The 19,314-nt window shown below is 46.4% G+C and overlaps 1 protein-coding gene across 11 annotated transcripts in view; it reads right to left on the bottom strand.

Moving 5' to 3' along the window:
* The window catches only part of Usp28 (ubiquitin specific peptidase 28), a 60,454-nt gene extending 55,693 nt beyond the window's left edge, over positions 1-4,761 (bottom strand). For 9 of the 11 annotated variants that reach the window (XM_006243006.5, XM_006243008.5, XM_006243009.5 and 6 more), the window contains exon 1: positions 4,531-4,730. In XM_006243006.5, the coding sequence (XP_006243068.1) occupies positions 4,531-4,587 (57 nt within the window). In that variant the 5' untranslated portion in view covers positions 4,588-4,730. Of the gene's footprint in view, positions 1-4,530 lie in introns of all 11 variants that reach the window. The other 2 variants (XM_006243011.5, NM_001108144.1) reach the window with 2 other exon arrangements.
* Positions 4,762-19,314: the final 14,553 nt, after the last annotated feature.

Below are 19,314 nucleotides of genomic sequence, written 5' to 3'. Positions count from 1 at the left end.
TGTAACTAAGACCCTGTTTCAAAACAAACAAACAAAACCCCACAAACACAACAGAGGCAGGAGGGGAGAGAAAAGATGAGAATGGGGATAGAGCTCAGTGGTGAAGGGCTAGAAGCCCGGGGAAACCCCAACACCGCAAATACACAAAATAAAAATACTCACTCTGAGTCAAGCATGGTGGTACACGCCTGTAAGCAGCACTTGGGAGGCAGAAAAAGCAGATGATCTCTGTGAGTTCAAGGCCTATATAGCAAGTTCCAGGTCAGCCAGGGCTACTTTATGAGAATACCTCAAACAAAACAAAACAAAAGCCTCAGTTTGAAGTAAAGCTGCCCTGACAGAAAACGCCCTGTTGCTGGAATATAAAGACACACAAGAAAATGCCAGCACTCAAGAAACCGAGTGTGGCAGAAAAACAGCTCCGAGTTCAAGGCTGGCCTGGTCTGTACAGAAAGACCCTATCTGAGGAAGACCTAAAAATGGAAGCCATCACTATAAGAACTTGAGAGCTGGGCAGCAGTGGTGCTGGCTCGCCTTTAGTCCCAGCCCTTGGGAAACAGAGGCAGATGCACCTCATCGAGGGTTGCCTAGTCTACAGAGCTAGTTCTAAGACACTCAAGGTTACACAAAGAAATCCTGTCTCAAAAAGCAAAAAAAAAAAAAAAAAAAAAAAAAGAAAGAAAGAAAGAAAGAAAGAAAGAAAAGAAAAGAAAAGAAAAGAAAAAAGAGGCTTAGTATGGTGGCACACACCTTTTAAACTCAGTGGGAGAAGACAGGAATCTCAGTGAATATGAAACCAGCCTAGTCTATACTGTGAGACCCCTGGCCTCTCTCAAAAAAGAAAAGGGAGAGGGGCATGGTGGCAGAGCTGAGACAGTAGTATTTCAGAAAAAGCAGCAGGAAGATCTTGAGTTCTGCTACAGAGTCCGAGCACCCAACTTGTTCACCCAGGTTGGGCTACATAAAAAAAAACCTGTCATCTACACAAAATGGAAGTGAGGGCTAGAGAGACAGGCAGCTTGGAAGTTAAGAGCACCTGCAGATGAGGAACTGGGTTCAGTTCTTAGCACCTACACCAAGTAGCTCACAGGTGTCAGAGAGCTAAACCCAGGTTCTAGATGTAATGACCTCTCCAGAGGCACGCAAGGACACACACACACACACACACACACACACACACACACACACACACACGGTGCACATAAACACACGAAGGCACACACATAAAGTAAACAAATCAATCTTTTTAAAGGGGCCTGTGAGATGGCGTAGTACAAAAGCACTTGCTACACAAGCACAAGGACCTGAGTTTGATTCCCAAGAACCCACATAAAAGCTGTTGAGCAATGTCATTCAAGCACTCCTGCTACAGAGGGATAGGAGGCAGAGATCCCTAGAAGTGCCAGGGCCAGCGAGCCTGGTACATGCAGGAGAAACTGTCTCTAACAAGGTGGAAAGTGAGATTTAACAAACCAAGGCTGTGCCCTAACACGAGCACAGGTAAACAAAGGGCTGGGAGGAGGCTGGAACCTGGGTATGAGGGTACAAGTGTGTAATCCCAGCACTAGGGAGGACAGCCTGGTCTACAGGGAAACCGTGTCTGTGTGTTTCACTCTTTCTCTGTGTGTAAGTTATTACTTGTGGTGTTGGCATTATTTTAAACTTCTTTGCCTCTAAGACACTGTGGCTCACGCCTATAATCCCAGCAGTTAGAAAGCAGACAAGGGAGCATCAAGAGTCAAGGTCATGCTTCCCTCTCCTACCAAGTTGGAGGTCAGTCTGGGTTATGAGAAAACCTGTCTCAAAAACACACAAAAAAGGTCACTTTGATGAAACAGAATGCACAGGGCCACCTGATAAGAGGCTATCTGTGAATGTGCTCAAAAGACTGCACTCTCTGTGTGGGCAACAACTGTGGCTCAAAGAGCTGGAGAGATGCAGAGCCAGGTTACAACCTTCTAACACTCCAAAAAGTCACAACATGACAGGAGTTGAGGGCACCTGAGAGACTAAGGCAGGATGACCACTTCCCAAGTTCCAAGCCAGCCTTGGTCTTAAAAAAAAAAAAAAAAAAAAAAGCCAAGATTCCACAAAATCAAGGGAAATAAAAAAAGATCAACCAAGGGTTGGGGATTTAGCTCAGTGGTAGAGCACTTGCCTAATAAGCGCAAGGCCCTGGGTTCAGTCCTCAGCTCCAAAAAAAAAAAAAAAAAAAAAAAAAAAAATCAACCAAGACAGCAAGCACAACAGAGCTTCCACTCAGAGAAGAAGCACTTGCCTAGAATGCATAGGCCTGAGTTCCAAGTGGGAGATGGGGGGAGGGGAATGTGTGACCTGAATCCTCCCCCATGGTGTCAAGGGCGACAGGTTCCTAGGAAGCAAACTGACTTCAAGCTGTTTCTCCTACCCCAACAGTAAACTCTGCAGCAGGTTTTTACCTGAGGTGAGAACTGATTAAAACACAGGAAGGTGTCCTTAACTCACCAGCCTGGGGGATTCAGAGATAAAGCAAGTGTAGGCTCAGATTCCAGAGCACTCACTGAAATCGTGGATGGCCTATACATAGTTTCGTCTGTCCTTTGTACAAATGACCAACTGGGGAAGGGAAAACATGGGAAGTTTTAAATAGCTCCTGAGTGTCGGGGGAGGATAACTCCTCTCAACTATATTAAACATCTTTTAAGGGAAGGGAGAATGCCTCGTGGAGTCAAAAGAAAGAGTCCATCCTACATAGAGCTTATGGAGAGGAATAAGTTATTAATACTCTCACGAAATGTAAAAGTTATGCTACATTTCCCTTCACCGTAGCCCATGCCTTCAAGCATTTTATCCTGACCTGAGCAAAAAGGGCAACAGTTATCAAGCCTTCAAAGCTTATCATCTGTCAGCCTGGGGCAAAATCTCTGGGAATACTAGTAAATGTCATCACTCTGCAGGTCGCCGGGAGTCAGGCTACTGCAGCTAGCCACAGGCTGGGAGTGCCAAGCCCTCCCAAAATAGCTCTGACTTTATACACAATGCTCAAACACCTTACAGACAAACCCTCAAATAGAGAGTGCTGAACTACAGATCACTACTCAGCAGCCTGTGACATAGGTAAATGAAAATGCCACTGACTGAAAGGCATGTGGTCCTAAACGACGAGCCCAGAACAAATTTAAATATGACTTGCTCTCCCTCAAAATAGTATCAACATGACTGTCTCAAAACCAAATCTCACCACCTGTTTTTAAGTCACTGTCCCCAACACAAGTAGACTTAATCACAGGGGAGGTGGGAGAGAGGGAAGAAAACACAGAAAAATACAGACCAAATATCCAAAAGACATTGTTCAGTAACAATGCAATTCTCATCTAATCGCAGAAAAACCATCCACCTACTTTCATTTTGCAGCCCAAGACTTAGAGGTATCTTTTTCTACATGAATTTTAAAGAACCTGCTCTGTTTTAAACTTGTAGTCCTCATGTGATAGGCCCCAGGTTTGACCCTCAGCATCTCAAATTATTAAAATTTAATAATAAAAGACATAGTTTCTCGGGGCTGGGGATTTAGCTCAGTGGTAGAGCGCTTACCTAGGAAGCGCAAGGCCCTGGGTTCGGTCCCCAGCTCCGAAAAAAAAAAAAGACATAGTTTCTTAGCATCTCATTTTTTGTATTCTAAATATTTTATAAATTTTCTCGCTTGCAAGCTCGGTATTTGAATACTTGGTACAGGTTTTCCATTTTGTCATTTAAAAAGTGCAGTTCTTGAGGAGTGAGAATGTTGTGTTACGTTATAACATTCCAAAGTAACACAAGATGACAGTTTCAAATTGCCCACCTCCCGAGTTTCTTTAAGAGACATGATGAGCCTTTTGATTTACTCCACATCAGTGTTTCTGAAGGCTCACCATCTTAGCCCTAAGAGCCTTGTAATGTTATATTATTAAGAACCTATAACGTGCCTTTTATTCATTGTGTTGTTCCTCTCCCCTCCTTCAAAACCTACAGTGATCAATGAGATAATTCGGGAAGCTGATTTGTTTCCGAAAGAAAAGGAAGAACTGAACGAAAAGCGGGGCGGGAAAAGGAGGAGTGGGGCTCCGGGTCTTTTTTGCACTTTGTTGATAAACGCCGGCTTTAAGTGAGGTAACTTAAGTCTGCTTAAGCCTCTAGGAAACCACTGCCACAAAACTGATTTGAGAGTCAGATCAAGGCACAGGAGTCTTGCTTTTGGGAAGTTTGTAGCTGCTGGGTCGGGCCCGGGGCACACTTCGGGGTGACCCCGCTGCCTATGATCTCACGTGCAACCCCTCCCGTTAGGGTCCCTAGCACCGGGTCCCACACTCAGTCTTGCTCGGACCCTGAGGTGGCCCATACAACCAGGCAACCTTACACAGGCTCTCGACCCCAGCCTCTCAAGTCCCCGGCGGTCGGGGTTGCTCTCGCCCTAGCCCGCAGGCCCCGGCCTCTTGTCCGCCCGCGCCCGCTTGGCCCGCCGCGCCCCTCTCGGCCGGAACCCGGGCCCCGCTACCCTCACCCGCCGCTCACCGAGCCATGGCCGTCCGCCGCCCCCGCCGCGTCGTCCTGCTGCAGCTCCGCAGTCATGGCCGTGGTGCCTCCGCGTGTAGCCCCACTCTCGTTGTCGTCTTCGCCGCGGTCACCACCGCCACCACCGCCGCCCCCGAAGCCCCGGAGTACCGGGAGGCACCGCCCACACGTCCCGCCCCCGCCCGCGGCGCGCGCTGGAAGCCCCGCCCACGCCAGCCCGCTCCCAACACTCCCCACCTACAGCACGGGGCAGAGGCTCCGCCCACGGCGTTCGCTGGATGCCCCACCCCCGCCCGCCGGCTCCAACCCTCTTGCGGCTTGCGCCGGAGACTCCGCCCACATGCCCCACCCACACAACCGGAGTCCCTCATACACAAGGCCCCGCCCACGCCAGCGAGAGCCCGGGCGGCCCCGCCCATACACTCTGCTCACGCCCGCAGCGTGCGCCAGAGGCGTCACCCACGCGCCCGCCCCTGGCTTGCGTGAGCCGGAGGCGGGGCGTCTTCCCGTGCTCCGGCCCACGTGACCGCAGCCGGGCACAGACTGAGGGGTCAACGTCGCATCACCAGCTGTTTCGATTTCCGCCTTAGGTGCCCTGGAAGTGGGCGGCGAGGCCTCTGGGTTTCCAAGACTCCTTTTTTTGCCCATCCTGCACTGGCTGAGCCTCACATCTGCGTCCGTCCTCCACCCAGCTCGCCATAGGCCTCGAGAGGCTACTAGGTTCCTTCTTCTGACAGACTTTCTCACTAGGCCTCCTAGCCATTTCCTATTCTGGGAATGCGAAGAGAATCAGAGAGAATCGAGTGGTTTGGATAAAGACAACTGAACAGGCAGAACCTTCTCAGAGCTCTGCATCGTGTCTTAATCCTGAACAGAGGTGCCACATGTTCCAAATTCCTGTTTTCAGGTCACGTATGTGTAAACTGTGTTGAGCCTAGCGCCCGCACTAAGCCACATCCTACCCTTTTTAATGTTTGGGAAGAAGGGTTTAATTGTTGGTGGTTTGGGTTTGGATTTTTTGAGACAGGGTGTCACGAGAGTTGAACTATCTTCAGACTAACTGTGTAGCCAAGGTTGGCCTTACATTTTTGATTCTCTCCCTCCACCTGGTCGTATGATGATAAGTCTTTACTGCCATGTTCAATCTAATGTTTTACTTTGAGATGATCTCATTAAGTTGCCCAGGCTGCTTTGAACTTTTACGCTTCTGCCATAGGCTCCTAGGTGTCTGAAATTTGGGACCTGTGTTTATCAGGTCCATCTTTGTCAGGATTCTCTGAGGACAGAACCATTAGATTTGATAAAATTATAATAGGAGGGCCCCGGAGAGATGGCTCAGCGGTTAAGAGCTTCAAAAGCACTGGCTACTCTTCCAGAGGTCCTGAGTTTAATTCCCAGCAACCACATGGTAGCTCACAACCATCTGTCATGAGATCTGATGCCCTCTTCTGGTATGCAGCTGTACATGCACTTAGAGCACTCCTATATGTAAAGTTGTTTTTTTTTTTTTGTTTTGTTTTGTTTTGTTTTTTTTTTTTTGGGTTCTTTTTTTTTTCGGAGCTGGGGACCGAACCCAGGGCCTTGTGCTTCCTAGGTAAGCGCTCTACCACTGAGCTAAATCCCCAGCCCCAGTTTTTTTTTTTTTTTTTTTTTTTTAAGATTTATTTATTATATATAAGTACACTGTAACTCTCTTCAGACATGCCAGAAGAGGGCATCAGATTCCATTACAGATGGTTGTGAGCCACCATGTGGTTGCTAGGATTTGAACTCAGGACCTCCGGAAGAGCAATGAGTGCTCTTAAGCCATCTCTCCAGCCCCAAAGTTTTTTAAAGTAGTAGAAAATTATGGAGAGACTGATTAAATTATTAGGTTGACTTACACCATCAAAGGCAGGTGTGTCCAGTGTCTGCACTCACTGGAGAGTCAAATCACAGAACAGTAGGAGTCAGTACAAGAAGCTAGAATTCCTAAGATTTAGTAGTAGTAAACCATTTATGTGGGTGCTGAGACTCAAACTCAGGGCCTCTACAAGAGCAGTGTATGCTTTTAACCACTGAGCCGTCTCTCCAGCCCCATTTTCTTAAGTGGTATAGCCACAGTTAACTTATTCATGCATCATTAAGTAATCCCTCACTCATGCTTGTGTAAGCAGCCCAGTTGAATCTCAGTGGGTCACTGTCCTACAGTAATTCCAAATTCAACCTACTTTGGAAAGTAGCACCTTATGCTCAGGAAGTAGACAACTCAAAGACTTCAGGAAGTCCTTGAAACTGACCAGAGTCACTAGGTCCCACCCTCCTGAAACTTACATAAACAGGGCAGCTGAGAGAAAGGGAGCTGCCTGGAAAGAGGCTCAGACAAGCCAAGCTGCCTGCAAGAGACCCACTCCAGCCTGTCTCGGAGCCTGCAAGTGGTGCATTGTGCTTCAGGTTTCCAGCTTTATTGGATTGTCACTCATGCTGGGATGGGTTTTGGTGATAACAGCTATCTATGAGTCATTTCTGCTCCTATAAATGGCCTTCACTTACACTCCTATAGGTACCTCCAGTAAAACTCATTCATTTGCTAAGTTGGACTTTGGAATTCTTACTTTAGTCAAATACACAATATACATGTATGATAGTCGCAGAGAACTGGGGGAGGCTAGATATAGTGGCCTGTCCCTTTAATCTCAGCACTCAGGAAGCAGAGGTGGTTGATTCGCTTATGAATTCGAGGCTAACCTGGTCTACAGATCAAGTTCCAGGACAGCAAGAGCTACACAGAGAAACCCTGTCTCAAAAAAACAAACAAACAAACAAAAAAAAACCAAAACAAAACAAACCCACACACACAGGGAAGAGAGTGAGGAGGAAGGGAGGGACAGATATGGCTGTGTATGCCTATAATCCTAACTAACACTTGGAAGACTGAGGCAGAAGAATTGCTGTGAGTTTGAGACTAAACTGAGACTAACTATGTATTAAGTCCAAGGCTAGCCTAGAGCACATAAACAAAAGCCTATCTCAACAAAACAAAGGGCAACAAGAGAGACACACACACTGGTGACACTGCTCAAAGGAAGGCTTCTAGGAACAGAGTTTTCATTAAGACAGTCTGTCACTGTGTCTCCTAGACTGGCCTTCAACTCTAGATCCTACTGCACCAGTCTCCCTGTGCTGAGATAACAGTCCTAGGCCATCTGGCCTGGTGGAAGCAAGTTTTTAATCAAAGGAAAGTATACATACTCAGATTGGAAAAAGTCATCAAATTCAGATTTGAGCATGTTCCTGAGTTCATATAATGTGTTCAAAACAATGACAGAGGTCTGGGGGGAGATGGCTCAGTAAGGTAGAAGCCAGCCTGAGGTCATGAGTTAGATTCCCACGACCCTCATCGTGGAAGGAGCGGTCCAACCCCTGTGCTGTGGCATACCCTCCCATGCACATCTACATAAATAAGTAATAATAAAGATTATAGCTCTGATTCTCTGACACACACACACACACACACACACACACACACACACACACACAGAGCCACACACCAGAAGCAGACAGGAAAGCCTCCGTGGAGTATTTAGTATTTTAATGTGCCAGGTTTATTCTAGGTCTCATAAAAAGAGTAAATCCAAATGAACCAGCTATTTTTAGTTGGCTCCTTGTTTCTGTGGAGGCTGTTATCTGAAATAACAACAGTGAACAATTCTGAAGTCTCCATAATCAGTCCTTTACAGGGGAGCAGCCTTCCCTCTCCCCAAATCCTACCCCTGAAGCATGGGTGTTTACTCCAAAAGGTGCCTGCCTGGAGCCTAACAAAGGCTCAGAGATCAACCACACTTGAAAAGGAAATCAAAACAGAGACTAAAGTTCTGCAAAGGGCGTGTGCCCTCTTTGTAGCTTTACTCAAAACAGCAGGCCACGGCCACAGTATGAGTGATCAGAGCTCTGACAGAAAGGCATCCAGACCTCTCACTTTAGGAACCACAAAGCAGTACTTGAAAGGAAAAAAAAATACACACAAAATTAAGGGACAAATGTAACCCAATAAGAGGAACAGAAAACCCCAAACCATGCCTACCTATTCTCGTAGACTATGAGAAGAATGGCACGCTGTGGTGCCATTACCCTGAATCCTAGCACTCCTAAGGAGGGGACAGAAAGATTACTGAAAGTTTGAAGCCAGTGTGTGTGGGCTACATAGAAGCACCGGGTTATCCTGGGCTCTAGAGTTAAGACCCTGTTTCAGAGAGACAGGGAGAGAAATGAATCCCAACAACTATTTAATAAAGAAGCAAAACCTATAACAACAAAACTAATAGGTAATAAAGATAGAAATGTAAACAAGGGCTGGAGAGATGGCTCAGCGGTTAAGAGGACCCGACTACTCTTCCAGAGGTTCAATTCCCAGCAACCACATGGTGGCTCACAACCATCTGTACTGAGATCCGATTCCCTCTTCTGGTGTGTCTGAAGACAGCTACAGTGTACTTATATATAATAAATGAATAAATCTTTAAAAAAAAAAGAAATGTAAACAAAGAGAAGGCCGGAGTTTAGGTCTATAGAAGACGTTTTGTCTAGCAGGTAGGAGGCCCTGGGCTTGATTCATAGCATGATATTAACAGCACAGAGAGACAATGTCCCTCAGTTGGCTAGAGTGTTTGCCTAGTATGCAGGATGCCCTAGGTTCAACCTTCAGCACCCCCTAAACAGCATGATGGTGTGCTGTGTCCATCACGGAAGTTCAGGGAGGAGGATCAGAGGTTCAAGGTCATCCTCTCCTGTGTATTGAGTTTGATATCCTCCTATCTTAAAAAACAAAAGCAAAAAAGGACGAAGAAACAAAAACAATAAGAATCTGGAAAGCAATAAGACGAGTGATCTAAATCTGTTAATGTCAATAATTACTTTAAATAGTAATGGATCAAACATTCTAATTAAAAGGAAGAGCTTAACACATTGGCATTTAAAAGGCAAGCACAACAATGACCCGGAAACAGTTTTGCTGGGGAATGGACTTCTTTGAGCACAGCTATTCTGTTGGTTAAGTCCAGGTTTTCAGTCTTATCAACCGTTAACTACAAGAGATAATGTCTTTAAACCTACCACGGGCACGGCTCTATACATAGTTTTTAATTGCTGCTTGTCTTCTGTTTTTCTTTATCCATTCCCAGAGCTTTAGTCAAGTTTAGATGGTACATTCATTGTCTTAAAGACCACTCTTTTAATCCCAGGATTCAAGAGGTGGAGGAGGGGAGATCAGAAAGTCAAGGTCATCCTCAGACTCTCACTGAGTGTGAAGCTAGACTAAAGTACAAAGAAAATGTCAGAAAGGGCAGAGCAGAGGAGCAATGCCCAACCCAAGCAAACCTGAAATACCTAAGCCTTTGGACTACCCAGCCATTCATTTCTTTACCGTGGTGTGCTATTCTAATTCAATACCCGCAAGTTGGAAGAGTTCTACTGCTCCTTTGTGGGCAGTAATACAATGATGGTGTGTCTTCTTGCTACCCAGATGTCAGGTTGTCCAACTGCAAAACCCGATGTTGGCATCTGTCATTGTGGATGGCTGTTGGCATCAGTTATCACAGTAAACTCCAAAAAGCTGAGTATAAGAAATCCTATGGAGGAGCGTTTGAGGGATCAAGAGGGGAAGAAGAGAAGAAAGACTAAGGAGGAGACATTGAATTGCAAGGTAGACCTCGGCTGAACATTTTAAGTGTTGGATTAGCCATAAAAGGGAAGGGAGACAGGGCTGACCTTTATACCCACTGGAAGTAAGTCACCCCGGGACAGGATGTGACCTTGGAAAAAGTATTACCATTTAGCCAAGGTATATAGTCTTTAAAAAACCAAGTTGTTGTTGTTGTTGTTGTTATTACTATTATTATTATTATTATTATTATTACTGTGGTGTGTGTGTGTGTGTGTGTGCAGGCATATACATGGAGGTTAGAAAACAACTTTCCGGAGCTGATTCTCTCCTTTCACCATGGATTGGTTCCAGGACTCAAATCTCAGCTAGTCAGGCTTGTTCAGCAGGGACTTTTACCCACTGAAGAATTTGGGGTAAACACTCTTCTCACTAAAGCAAGCTTTGGTGCATCATGGAAGACGGGGACACCTGAATAGTACAAGCACCTTCCACACTGGCCTCCGGGATGAAGTGCTGGACACAGCTCGAAGCTGTGTAGGATCCGGAAGTCCGTATACCCAGGTCTACAAGACAAGGCAATCACTATTCAGATCACCAGAACTAGGGACACAGCTCTGGCTGCTGACGGTTTCTGGAAGTCCTTTTTGGTTTCGATTTTTAGAACACGATATTGCTATGTGGCCCAAGCTGACCTCATTTTCAAAGCAACTCCCCTGCCTCAGCTTCCCAGATACAGATATTACAGGTGAGTGCTATGATGTCAGCTTTCCTAACCGCATCCCTTAAGAGTGAAATACAAATCAGGGTGTGTACCCTGCCTGTATACCCAGAAGGAAGATTGAGAGTTCAAGGTCATCTCCTGCCAGATATGGAACCTGAGGCCAGCCTGGGCCGCAGGGAAACTCAGGGAAAGAAGAGAAGGAAAGGAGAAGGAGAGGAGGAGGAAAATGAGGAGGAAACTAGTTGGGCGTGGTGACACATGCTTGGAATTTTAAGAGCCTGAGGCAAAAAGATCACCAAGAGACTCTCTGGCAGCCAGCCGAGCCGGGTCAGGGAGCCTCAGGTTCATTGAAAGACCCTGACTAACAACAACAACAACAACAACAACAACAACAACAACAATAATAATAAATATGAAGAGAAAAAGTCAGAGTGACCTGATGTTGACCTCTGTGTTCCACGTACCTGTGAAGTTGTGTACTTATACACATACCAACACAAACTTACACACACACACACACACACACACACACACACACACACACACACACACTGGTTTACCCCCGCTGATTCTGAAGTCATGGGATATGGGATGTGTTTGAAACTCCATGGTGACTGTCATGTGTGGCCACATCTGCAAACAACAAGCTCGAAGAAGCAGGCTCACCTGTACATGGACTGAATGAATTCCCACTCAATGACTGATTCTGCTTCAATGTCCATGAAAATCTTCTTTGCATATGTCTGCTTCTGTTTTATAGTCTCACTGTGCCTCCTCAGTCCCAGTGCACTGTAACTCTGAAACAGTGACCCACAATAAGAAAGATGTGGTCAGGTCAGGAACCCTGTGCCTCTGGTAAAATTTATAGACAAATCATCAAAGCTGTCGGGGGAAAGAAGAGTGCCTTCTAGTAGGAGTAATGTTCATTTGAAAATAGCTAATTGCATTTCTGCATGACTGAGCTCTAAAAAAGCTAGTCCTTAGGGTTCTCAGAAACAGTATGGAGTTCCAGTCTCCTCCCGGCTGCCTGCAGTTCAAGATGTAGAACTCTCAGCTCCTCCAGCACCGTGTCAGCCTGCAGGCTGCCATGCTTCCCTCTATGATCACAGTGAACTGAACCTCTGAACCGGTAAGCTAGCCCCAATTAAATGTTTTCCTTTATAAGAGTGGCTGGGGGTCATGGTGTCTCTTCACAGCAATAAAACCCTAAGACACCAGGCATGCAGGAAGTCCAGGTTCCACCTCCAGCATCAGAAAAACCAGGCATGATGTCGTTCCAGTAATCCCAACACTCCAGAGGAGAGACGGGAGGATCATGAAGTGCATCTTCCACTACATATGTTGAAGACTCAGAAACTGTACCTCCCTTATGTCACGCTGTCCCCTGCAATGGAGCATATTTCACGGTCCCTGCAGATCTTTTCTGCATCCCTGGTAGTGTTTCTATGTTTCCACTAGGCTTCTGTGCTTTTACTGCTGAGGTCTATGGCTCAGATTTTTGCCAGACTTTTCTTCTGAACTAATAAAGCTTTGTCTGCCCAGGAGAAGCGTGGGAAACTTCTAGGAGTCCCTTCCTTTCTGCAATCCTAGACCACGCAGATCCCTTACACCAGTGAGGTAAGTGGCAGTGTGCACGCCGGGCCCCCTTGTGCAGCTTTCTTGGTCACACTCCCCTGTAGGCCCAGGACGAAAAAATTTCATCTCATTTCCTGCTCTCTATTGCATGAAGCGGAAATTCCTGGTTGTATCATGTGATATAGGCTCACGTGATGTTTTGCTGACGCAAGACCCGTGAGAGGACTCGTGATGTTTAGAGAGAATATAAGTAGGACTCAACAGCCAGTGTCGGGACCGGGCACTTGCATAGCTAGCCATGCAGCTCCTTATTGGTCTCAAGCCTCTGCTGTCCTTCACTTCCTTGAGAGAGACACAGCAGAGAACTCCTGGCACTGCAGTTGGTCCTGGTCACTCCTGCTGGCTCTGTGCTGATTTGGTGGAGACCTGGCAGTTTCTGCTGGATCTTGCTGTCCTTGCTGATTAGTGTTTGGTGGTACTTTTGAACTGAGCTGTTAGTATCCTGATACTACTGAACTGGACTGCTGGTATCCTGACAAATGGAGAATGGAATCTCGACCAAAGAACTACTTGTAAACAGGTCCACATCCCCTTGTCCTGTCTGCCATCTTTTCGACTCTACCTTTGGACAGTGGGTGAGAAGGCGGGGGTAGGGGGTTGGGGGAGTGTTGAAGTGTTCGAGAACCCTTATTAAAGTAGCTTTTGAAAAATCTAAGCCTACAATTGTGTACATGAAATAAATCACCTGTAGCCAGATCCTGATGGCAGGGAGCTTCTAAGACCTTATAGAATTTGACTTTCTTATAACATATGACAAAATTCAGTATGGTTTTAAATCATTGTTTGTTTTGAGACAGAGTCTTGCTATGTGGCCTATGTTGGCCACAAACTCTTGGCAATCCTTCTGTGTCAGCCTCCAGGATGCCGAGATTACAGGCTTGTATGATCAGCTCTGTTTCAAAACTTCTCAGCGGGGGGGGGGGGGATTCATTTATTTACTCCTACTCAGGAATTCTACTCTTTTTTTTTTTTTTAAAAAGGTTTACTTTATTATATATAAGTACGCTGTAGCTGTCTTCAGACACACCAGAAGAGGGCATCAGATCCCATTACAGATGGTTGTGAGCCATCGTGTGGTTGCTGGGATTTGAGCTCAGGACCTCTGGAAGAACAGTCAGTGCTCTTAACCTCTCAGCCATCTCTCCAGCTCAGGAATTCTACACTTAAGAAGTCACTTAAGAGGGGCAGGAGAGGGGTTGGGGCTTTAGTTCAGTGGTAGAGCGCTTGCCTAGCAACCGCAAGGCCCTGGGTTCAGTCCCCAGCAAGAGGGGCAGGAGAAATAGCTCAGTGATTAAGAGCACTGGCTGCTTTCTAGAGGACTGGGTTTTAATTCCCAGCACCCACCTGGCCGCTCACTGCTGTCTGTAACTCCAGTTTCCAGAGATCTGACACACTCACACAGATATCCGTGCAGACATCAACACACATGAACTTAAAAAAAAAAAAAAAAAAAAAAAAAAAAAAAAAAAAAAGGTCTAGGCTGTGGTGGCTCATGCATTTAATCCCAACACTCAGGAGTTCCAGGACAGCCAAGCCAAGCTGGAAAAAAAAAAAAAAGTCACGTAGAAAACTGGAAGTCTCCTTTGAATGGAGATTTGAAGGAGCAAGAGTGAAGTGGTTAGTGTGGGGTGGATACATAGTTAATAGTTGTAAGTTGACAGAGTGGACAGGTGGGTTGGTGTGGGGCAACTCCAAGAGGGAAATTAAGAGCAAAGTAAGAGTGACCCAAACTGAAGAATACACGACTTTCGAATAGTCTGAAAACAGCATATAATAAAGTTTAGAGTTGCCAGAGGCCTCATCAGCTATAGGCACTTGCCCAGGGGCCCGACAACCTAGGTTTGATCCCCTGGATCCACATGGTGAAGGGAGAGAACCAACTCCTCCAGGCTGTTCTCCAAACACGGACATGACACCCGCTCAAACATAGGCACACAGACACAGCAAATAAATACGCCAACACAGTCAGTTCAATAGTTTGTTTAAGGCTGGGTATGGGGAGTCTCCATAATCCCAACCCTAGAAGGTATACATAGAAGGATGTGGAGCTCAGGGTCATCCTCCATTATAGAGACCAGCTTGGGTGACAAAAGACTTCCTTTCATTAAACAAAAACAAGCCTATTTAAAGAGTGGTGTGTTGTTGCACTTGGGAGGCAGGGGTAGGAGAGTCACCCCAAGTTCAAGGCCACACAGGGATGCACAGTGAGACTTTTCCTCAAAAAGCCAAGAAAAGCAAATTGATAGAAATAATCTGGAATAGGTTGGCTACAGTTTTCTCACTGCACAGAATTTGCTAACGGGAGCAGAAGGGCCACCACAAGGTGGCGCTCTAACTACATCCATCGCCTCAGACTGGCTTCCTGAGAGCTTTATTTATTTATTTTTTTAACTCTTTTCCCCAGTCTTTAAGGGCCCTAACTAGAGGTCTGTCACACTCCAGCCATAGTCAGCCCCCCTATCATTAGTGCCAAGCCTTCCTCCTGAAGCAATGACAGTGTCAATTTCAGCCACGGGCAACGACGGGGCAAATACAGCTGTTGTGCCGTTTAGGATAATTGCTCCAGGGCACTGGGAGACAGCGTTATAATCTCAGCGCTTACACAGACGTATACCATATTTCGGTTTCCTGTTTTAAGTCCTGTCAGCACTCTGTGTCATGAACTTGTGAATCTATTCAACTAATGTGAGTCCGGAATTAATCTGCCCACGGTTTTACAATGTGCTCGTGACCCCATGTTCTCATCTTACAGCGTGCTGTCCCCATCCTACCTGGACTCAGAACAAAGGGCACACTCTCAAAACAAAACAAGCAACAACAAACAAACAAATAATAAACAAACCAACCCCCCCACCCCTCCCCACCCCTGTCTCTTATAGACTCTACTGGCCCCCAGCTCTCTATGTAGCTGTCCATGGTCTTGAGTTCTTAACCCTTCTTCTACCTCTATCCCAGTGCTGCGGTTACAGGCAAGTGCTATGGTTCTCAATTTCTGTAGTGTCAGGGATGGACCACAGGCTTCTATACACTCTACCAGCTGAGCTATATCTGAGCCTCCTGTCCACTGCCCCACCCAAGATGGGATCTTGTCCTATGTTCTCTGTGTGGCCCAGACTGGTCTTGAACTTGCCTTATAGAACTGGTCTCAGACTTTAAACGATCTGCCTGCATTTGTCTCCCAAAGGCTGAGATTGTAGGTGAATGTCACTGCGTCTGGCTGCAAAGGCCACTTTACCCTGCCTTGTCTGGCTCCCTCCTATCTACTTCCACCGTTTCTGGGAGTCCATCCATCTTTCGGGCTGTTTTATTTTCCTCAGGCATCTGAGGAAAGTTTCTTATTTTCAGCCTCCATCCCGGTCCACGGTGCTTTCTGCTTGTTCCATCTCTCATGTTCTGCACAATTTCTCACCTAGTGAGAGGAGGAATAGAGAAGTAAATAAAGCAGCCTCTAAATTCAGTGTCATGGCTTGGGCCTGTGACCCTCGAAGCTGTGCAGCTGATGCAGGGGGATAGCCACGAGTTTGAAGACAGCCTGCACCACAGTCTTATCCTTATTTTTTGCTGTGATGAGACACCATAACCAAAAGCAACTGGGGAGGAAAGGTTTATTTGTTTTACACTTCTTCCAGATCTCAGTTCATCATCAAAGAAGTCAGAACAGGAACTCAAACTGAGCAGGAACCTGGAACCAGGAGCTGAGGCAGAGGCCAGGGAGGGATGCTGCTTACTGGCTTGCTCCTCATGGCTTGCACAGCCTGCTCTCTTATAGAACCCAGGACCACCAGCCCAGAGACGGCACCACCATCGATCAGTAATTAAGAAAATGCTCTGCAGGCTTGCCTACAGCCCTGTCTTATGGAGACAATTTCTCAAATGAGGCTTCTGATGACTCTGTGTCAAGTTGACATGAAACTAAGCAGAACAACCTCACGGCAGGTTCCGGGTCAGCCTGGGACTGGGCCACAAAGTGAGACCTTGTCTCAACAACAATAACAAAACTCCAACCTGAGTGTGAGGGGGGGAACGTTGGGGGATGGATATAATCAAAATATATACACATATGAAAGTATCATAATAAAATCTGTTTTATATGATTAATATATCCAGATAACAAATTTCTTAAAAATAGGGCTGGGGCAATGTCTCACAAACACAAGGATCTGAATTTGAACTGCCAGCTCCTGAGAGTCAAGTGTAGCCACATCTACCTACACTCCCAGGTCCAGGAATGTGATGGAGGGGATCCTCTGCCCTCCCCAAAATAACTCAGCTCCAGGTTCATTGAGAGATCTTGTCTGTTAGGAACAAGGCTGAGAGTGATGACATAGCACGCACAACATTCTCTAGCCTACACACACACACACACACACACACACACACACACACACACACCTTAATCTCAGCACTCAGGAGAGAGGCAGGCAGATCTCTGAGTTCAAGGTTAGCTTGGTCTACACGAGTTACAGACTAGCCTTTCAACAACAAAACTACTTTAAAAGGAACTGGAGGGATAGCTCAGCAGTTAAGAGCACTAACTGCTCTTCCAGAGGTCCTGAGTTCAAATCCCAGCAACCACATGGTGGCTCACAACCATCTGTAATGGGATCTGATGCCCTCTCCTGGTGTGTCTGAAGACAGCTACAGTGTACTCATATACATGAAATAAATACATCTTTAAAAATAAGTAAGAGATACCAATAGGAACAGCAGTAACAACAAAAGGCTCTGTAAAGGCTTTGCTCAATATGGAGTCTAAGGCAGAGATGAAAATAACCAGAAATCCAAATCCTAATCCTTCAGGCAGCTGGGATTAACCACATCTCTGCACAGAACCTTTAGATGAGTCTACGTGGAAAGTTCAGTGCACAATAGTGAACCACAGGTCAGGAGAGCATCCCCAGTGCTTATAAGGACCTCCCAATCTCCAGTCTGAGCAGCATAGCCACTAAGCCTGTACAGGACTCAGGAGGTCTAAGCAGTTACCTGGAGCTGATATAGCAGAGCACAGGCAGGTACTGGGAACTCTGTGTGTGGTATGTGTACCTGTGTGTGTGTGTGTGTGTGTGTGTGTGTGTGTGTGTGTGTGTGTGTGTGAAGGAGGGGAAGGGGGAGAGAGGGAGGGGGAGAGGGAAAGAAAATGTGTGTGTATGGAGAGAGAGACAGAGAGACAGAGAGACAGAGAGAGACAGACAGACAGACAGAGAGAGACAGAGAGAGACAGGGCCTGGTATGGGCTTTTGAAACCTCAAAGCCACCCCCACTGACTTACTTTTTCCAACAAGGCCACACCTCCTAATCCTTTTCAAACAGTGCCGCTCCCTGATGACTAAGCATTCAAACATACAAGCCTAAGGGAGCCATTTTTATTCAAACCATTTCACCTGGCAAGAACTTGGCTGACCAAGTCATCTTTGAGCCCCCAACCCCTATACCATCCTCTTTTACAGCAGAGTCTTCCTGTGTAGCTCTGATTTGCTGTGAACTCAACTACATAGCCCAGTCTGAACTCAAATTCATGACAGTCCTCCTGCCTCACCTTCCCACGTAGGCGGGATGAGTGACTGAGGTAGCACACTTGGCCTAGTTCCTTCTGTGTCTTAGAGTTCATCTTACTCCCAAGGATTTGTAAGATCCTGGAATGCAGGCAATCTCCGGGAACCCAAGAGAGGTGGCATCCACCTATGCCTGTGTCTCTGCCTCTCTATTACCCTAAGTGCTGTGTGCTTACTGAGCCCAACAAATAACAGCCTGGCTCAAATCCCAGCCATCCTTCTCCTCGTGCTTTATGAAATAGTGGCAAAAAGATAGCATCTTGGGTGTGGTTCTGAGAGAGCTGGGTCCCTCTAAGTATGCCCTTTCATGAATAAGCCAAAATTCCTTTCTTTTGGTTTGCTCACTTTTTCTTCCTTCAACCCCTCTGGATTTTTACTGAGTATTCTTCAGTTCTGTGCTAGAACTACAGAGACAAACAAGACCACTTTTGCAATCTCCATGGTGTGACGTTAGCTTTAATTATCAACTAAACACAACCTAGGAACACTTGGAAAGAGACATTCAATGAAGGGTTGCCTATATTGGTTTGGCCTGTGGGTATGTATATCTTAGGGGCATTGTAACACAGTCTGGCCTTGAACCGCTGTAATTTCTTGAATTGGTATGCCAAGAGCTGTGACTATAGGCACAAACCATCATGACTGCCGGTGCTAACGAACAGACTCGTTAATAACCAGAAAATATGTATTATTAAATTCAAGTTCCAAACAGAGAGTGTGAGCTTGGATTTGACGTGCCGTCTCAGTAGTGAGGTTGATATTTATTTCGTGGAGTAATGATAATGACCTATGGGGTGGGAAGTGGCGTGTAGCTCCGTTGGTCGAGTGCTTACCTAACGCTCACAGATCAACAGAGTTTGGTCACCAGCACCAGGTATGGTGGAGCACACCTGTAATTCAGGAAACAGAGTCGAGAGGATCAGGAGTTCGAGGCCATCCTCAGGCCACAGGATGGCTGTGAGGTCAATGCCTACAGGGTAAGATGCTATCTCCAAGCCAAAGGAAAAGCAACAACACAAGGAAGGGCCTGCAGGGGCGCTGAGGGGTGGGCGGACTCAGTGGACACGGATTCGGTCCGCTTTCCTCCTCCCTCCAGCAGGACCAGATGTGCTCAGAAACCTTGGTTCTCCTTGAGTATATGTACATCTGTCAAAATTCCTGTCAATTTTAGCCCAACTGCCAAGGGACTGAACAAAGAGAGTTAGCGATTAACTTCAAAGAACTTTGTTGGAGAG

The sequence above is a fragment of the Rattus norvegicus genome, chromosome 8, assembly GCF_036323735.1.
Source record: "Rattus norvegicus strain BN/NHsdMcwi chromosome 8, GRCr8, whole genome shotgun sequence".
Taxonomy (NCBI): Eukaryota; Metazoa; Chordata; class Mammalia; order Rodentia; family Muridae; genus Rattus; species Rattus norvegicus.
Note: the sequence above shows the minus strand (reverse complement) of the source record. Positions and strands in the feature narration are given on the sequence as shown.